Source organism: Perognathus longimembris, chromosome 8 (assembly GCF_023159225.1).
Source record: "Perognathus longimembris pacificus isolate PPM17 chromosome 8, ASM2315922v1, whole genome shotgun sequence".
NCBI lineage: Eukaryota > Metazoa > Chordata > Mammalia > Rodentia > Heteromyidae > Perognathus > Perognathus longimembris.
The window spans coordinates 46379006-46385005 of record NC_063168.1 but is presented as its reverse complement, the minus strand read 5'-3'; the positions used below and the strand labels follow the sequence as shown (position 1 = coordinate 46385005).

General features: G+C 45.5%; 1 protein-coding gene across 1 annotated transcript; it reads left to right on the top strand.

Moving 5' to 3' along the window:
• The first annotated feature begins 349 nt into the window (after window positions 1–349).
• Window positions 350–5587, top strand: Tmem247 (transmembrane protein 247). Its single transcript, XM_048352221.1, has 3 exons — window positions 350–466; window positions 1130–1456; window positions 5375–5587. Exons 1-3 carry the CDS (start codon window positions 350–352, stop codon window positions 5585–5587), a joined length of 657 nt encoding a protein of 218 aa, XP_048208178.1.
• Window positions 5588–6000: the final 413 nt, after the last annotated feature.

Here is a 6000-nt window from a genome sequence, read left to right as displayed (position 1 = left end):
TCAGTCCATAACAGAATTTGTGGAGATAACTGTGACTCACCCCCAACATAATCTACATTTAAAAGAATAGATTTCATAGGGTATGATTCTAGGTGTCCAGTGGTGGAATTCTGTGTTTAGCACAGTACTGAGGGGTGAGAAAAGCCCATCCTGCAGGCCTTAACAAGGGCACCTCAAAGGCATCACACCAAAGGTGCCAACCCAAGGGGCCCTAGCAACTGGTGGAATGTGGGTTATTGTGAGGACAAGGGATTGTGATGGCAGCCAAGCTATGAAACCTGGTGAGGGCAAGTGCTATTGCCTCAGAAGATGTCCTCTGGCCCCAGTTACCAGCACCACAGTTTTATGAATGGCAACAGAGGACAGGGAAGTGATGGAAGACCGGGGGGCAGGAGAAAGCTGTCCTACCTTATCCAAGCTGGTGCCTGGTGACACCATGCCTGAAGGGAAGCCCAAGGCTTCTTTGGTAAGATGAATACCTCATTCCACTTCCCCCAGCCACCCCCTCAGGGAGAGAAGGGCACCCTAAGAATAGGTGATAGGTGGTGGGGCCTAGAAAAATTCAGATAGTTGTTAAGGACAGAACTTCACTCTATTGCCTAATTAACAGCCAGCTCTCACCCAGAACCAGGTAGCTCTTCCAAAGATGGCAAAGTCACTTCAGGAGGGCTTTGCCTTGCCTTTCCACTTTCCCACGGGAGGCCCTGTCCCTTCCTTCATTCACATAAACCCTCAGAATCCTCTTGCTGGTCCCTGTAGGTCTAGGTTCTCTCAACCCAGACCCTAAATTTCGTCCTGTCTCTGGAGCCTCCAAAAGAGTTGAGGTCTTAAAATTAGGGAGAGTAGGAATGCTGGCTCTCTGATGGTTTGTAAGACAGACACTTCTTCAACTTCCAAGGCCCTGTTTGCAACTTTAGAGCAACATTCTTTGTCCCTCAATGCTCTCTCTGTCATAGCCCTCCAGTTCTAGTAACTCCATCAGAGTGAACTTCTGATAAGAACCCAGTCTGCACGTTGAAAATTCAGGATGCATTGCAACACCCTAGTCCACCATGGCTCGGAGCTGGAGGAGCGGTAGCCCCATCCTGACTCACTATGGCTCCCCCACTCCCCTTTTCCTCTTTCCCAGGAAGCAGAGGCCCCCAAGCCAGATTCCTCTTACGACTATCTGGAGGAGATGGAAACTTGTGAGGACAGAAGCTGCCCAGGGCCCCCCAAGACAGTGTCCCAAAAGGCTGGTGCTACCACCAAGGGCCAAGCAGGCGATGGACCCGGACCCGAATCCACAGAACTGCCCCCAGGCCCAGGAGAAGAACACAACAACACAATGGAGCTGGAGAAGGTGCGCATGGAGTTTGAGCTGAAACGTTTGAAGTATCTACACGAGGAGAATGAGAGGCAGCGGCAGCACGAGGAGGTGATGGAGCAGCTGCAGCAGCAGGCAGGGCCCCGCCAGGTAAGTATGAGGGTGAGGCACTGCCCTTAGGAGCCAGGGCAGACACTGGGGGTCAAGGGGCATGGGGGCAGGCTCTAGAGGTCAGGAGACAAGCAAGCCCACTTCACTTGGTTGACTCTGTAGCCTGCCTACAGGTCCTGGGTCTAGCTGAGGGGCAGAGGGTCCATGTGGCTGTTTCCAGCCACTGCTGCCTTGGGTCACTTCCTAGAATAGGCTGAGAATTGACCAGGCATGTTAGTGGTGAGGATCCCACTATCTAAGAAGAGTTGAGCTAGGAGAGAGACCAGAACCTCATCATCCACCCAACAGCCATATGGTTAGCTCAAGGAAACAAGTCCTCAACACTCTCTCCATGACTGCATTTCCACCACTCAGTTCCTCTCTCATCTCAAAGAACGTGAGGCAGGGAGAGGAGACCCATATCCCACTATGGTGTCGTCAGTGAACGTTGGCTGAACCGCAGCCTTCTTGTGCAGGGCTGCCTTTGTTCTGTTGCATCATACTGCCTGGGAGCTCAACTGAAGCAGCCATCTCTTCTCAAGAATCATATACTCAGCCCTGGCTGGAAGTAATTGGGGATCAATAACACCCATTTGAAAGCCAGGCTGGTGGCTCACACCTGTAATCTTAGCTATTCAAGAAGCAGAGAGATCTGAGAATCACAGTTCAAAGCCAGCCCAGACAGAAAAGTCTGTGGGACTCTTACCTCCCAATACCCATCAAAAAGCAGCCACAAATAGAGGTAGGTGTGGCTCAAGTAGTAGAGCACTAGCCTTGAGCAAAAAAGCCGAGGGAAAGTACAAGACCCTGAGTTCAAGCCCCAGTACTAGCTAAAAATAAAGCAAAACAACAGTATAAAAGAAAACACCTACTTGAGATGAAATGAGCTGTAAAGTGCTTAGCTCAGTGGCTAGACCATCATAAACACTCAATAATGAAAGAACCTACTATTGAGAACAATGTTTCCTATGCTTTAAAAATTAGCTAGGCACTGGTGGCTCATGCCTGTAATCATAGCTACTCAGGAGGCTGAGGTCTGAGGATTGCCATTCAAAGCCAGCCAAGGAAGGGAAGTCGGTGAGATTCTTTTTTTTTTTTTTTTTTTTTTTTGCCAGTCCTGGGCCTTGGACTCAGGGCCTGAGCACTGTCCCTGGCTTCTTCCCGCTCAAGGCTAGCACTCTGCCACTTGAGCCACAGCGCCGCTTCTGGCCGTTTTCTGTATATGTGGTGCTGGGGAATCGAACCTAGGGCCTCGTGTATCCGAGGCAGGCACTCTTGCCACTAGGCTATATCCCCAGCCCCTCGTGAGATTCTTATCTCCACTTAACCAGCAGAAAATTAGACGTAGTGCTCACAGTGGTCAAAGTGATGTTCAAACCAAAAGTATGAATGTTCACAGTGGCAGAGTGCTAGCCTTGAGCAATAAAGCTCAGGGACAGTTCCCAGGCCCTGAGTTAAAGCCCCATGACCAATTAAAAGAAATAAGTCCTAAATTGAAATCCTTGCTCTACCATTTAAATATGCTCCTTAACCTTGGGCAAATTTCTCATCCTCTTTGAGTCATGGTTTGCTCATCTCTAAGGTACCAACTACCCCCTTAGTGTCATAGTGAGAATTTGGTGAGCTAATGTATGTAAAGCCCTTTTGCAATGATCCCAGTACATTAGGTAAGCACTCAATAAATATTAGCTATTACCATTTTTTATGTACTCAGGCAATTCACTTCTTGACCCAAATGAAGCAACTTCCATTCATCACTTTTTAATTTGAGTGGGATGTAATGTATTAGCTATGCTTCCCAGCTCTGAGTCATCTTCAGTTCTGAGAAGCTGGCCTTCTGTCTTTACCCTAATCATTGCTGAAATTGTTGAGGAGGACACATGCTAAAGTAAATACCACTAAGGGAGCTCACTACAGGTTAGCAATGATCCATTCATCAACACATGGAAGGTTAGACATTTTATCCAACCCACATTTCTCCAGCTTGAGAAAAAAACAACTGTCCTAAGACACATTGTCAAGTGGCTTCTCAGAATTAAGATATTACATTACTTATGTCATTTCTCTAAATGACTGGTCATTTCCTTTTTTAAAAAAATGGGCTTGTTTTTACATGATTTGTTCGCAGTGAACACATCTTGGCTTTTTAACAGTTATCCTTTTTTTCTCCCTTTCTCAAATAATAACCTGCTTAATTATGCATTAAATGATATTACTGAGCCAAGCCACACTATTGAACTAAGATTTTCAAACTTCATTGTTTTATTTTTTTCCCTTCTTTGAGAACTTAAAATATACTTCTCATATTTTGGCACATTTTCTGATATTTTAAAAATCTTTTGTTTGTGGGATTCTTTGTGTGTATGTGTGCCAGTCATGGGCTTGAACTCAGGACCTGGGCACTGTCCCTGAACTTTTTTACACAAAGCTAGTGCTCTACCACTACAGTCACAGCTCCATTTCTAGCTTTTATGGTAGGTAACAAGATACGAATGTCATGGACTTCCCTGCCCACAATGGCTTGAACTTCAGTCCTCTGATCTCAGCCTCTTGAGTAGCTAGGATTATAGGAGTGAGCCACCAGCATCTGGTGATGTTTTTGATTTAGTTCATTTCCCAAACTTATGGATTTTCTCAATATCATAGGATAAAACTTGTCACAAATTTGAGCCTGAAAGTTTTTAAAGCAGATACAGTATTGTACTGTCTTTGATCTCTGTCCTCTCCTAACCGTATTTGTTTTACCCTTTTTAGTTTGAAAACCTTTCTCCTTGCTAGATGAGATGGAAACTCTTAGAATATAGCTCTACCTACAACTTTGAAAGAATTTTTGAAAAAGTTACAGGGTTTTACAAATGAATGTTATCAAGATCATAATTATCCACCATCAGCTCCTCAAACTGAGAACTTATGCAGATCACAGAGAGGTGGCAGAGGCTAGAGGCCCTATGGCCTGAATCATCTTCTGCCCTTCTAGCTTTTTTAATTAACTTCATATTTTATGTAGCATTTTTAGTAATGGCATGTCTAAGACTTTGGCCTTTGGTCACAGTTTGCAAGTGTTTTACTTGTGGTGCATTTGCTAAAAAGTGGGGGGCACTGGAGCAGTGGCACTTCCCATTTCTCTCTCTCAGGATGGATAGATTTCATCATACTGAAGATACTTGTCTAAGTGCATTTCTTGGTAATTTAGGGCAGCTCAGTCCCCACCATCAAGCTGCTTTTTAAAGTGCAACACGTTTTGTAAAGAATTAACCATGGCTAACACTCCCTGAACTACAGAACAGAATAGTTCTATCCGCCTTTAGCTCATGGATGCATTAATGCTCACTATAGTTAAAGTTGGGGTCTATCAGATCCCAGCCACACAGACTCCAAAAAAAGAATAACTCACAGGAAGAATCAACCAAACAGTTCAAACTGCTTTTCCTGAAGCCCAAAGCTGTATCGATACAGACAGCCCTTGCACTCATCTCTCAGCACTGGGCCCCAGGAGAGACCAAACCCTCAAGAACCATGGACTGACTCATAGGATTGTTTCTAGTGCTTGGGAAGGAGTCAGAAACAGTCATTTGTGCCCAAGAGATGCTTTCTCATTGTGCTATTGTCCCAGAAACTAGGTTGAGAGTGAAAGTACTATATTCAGAGAATACTCTTAAGATCCAGGGTCTAAATCTGGGGAAAGTGAACTCAAGAATGAATTAATGAATTCATTCTAGAAGCCAGTGACCTTACTAGGAATTTTGTCATTCCTAGGAATTTGGATCTTAGGAAGGGAGTACCATTACTTTTTCTTTAGGTAGGGATGATAATTTTCCCCAAGTCATATTCAGGAAGGAACCCAGCAGGACTGAATTTAGATCTGCTTAGAACCAGCCTTGGTTTTGCCAGTGCCATTGTCTTCTTTTCCCCCCACAGTTCTCCGGAGGCCTCCAGGACCTCCTGCTCCCTCAGAACCAGTTTGCCATGTTCCTGTACTGCTTCATCCTTATACACATAATCTATGTCACCAAGGAGATGGTCTTCTTTCTCTTCTCCAAGCACTACCTGTTCTGCATTGCCGCCATTTTGCTGTGTCTGATTAAAACTTTCTGGTCCTACTTCCAATGCCTCTGTGTTCTCCATCACTAGGAGCCCCCATGCTAGAGTGTTTCAGATGTGGTCCATTGACTCCCAGCCTCCTTTGTCCATCATGCTGAACCTCCCTTCCACGGAGCCTGCACTTAGGGAAAGACCAGGGGCTAGACATTGTACCTGAGTGTGAGGAAAACACACAGCCTCGTTATGCTGTGCCTGCATGCTCACTGGCTGGCTATGCTTTATCCAGACTGGAGGTTTCAGAAGTTAATGGGTTAGGGAGGTCTCTGTTGGGGAGGAAGGGTTTTAAAAACCTTTCCAGAATCATAGAATCACATGATGCCCAAGCTACTTTGGGTTTTACCACATCAATGCATGGTCGTAGATTGTTCTCTGAGATGTAGAGAGCCCATGGTGGGCTTATCAATAGCCCCATGAGGTGTCCATGTCCCAATGTCCAGAATGGT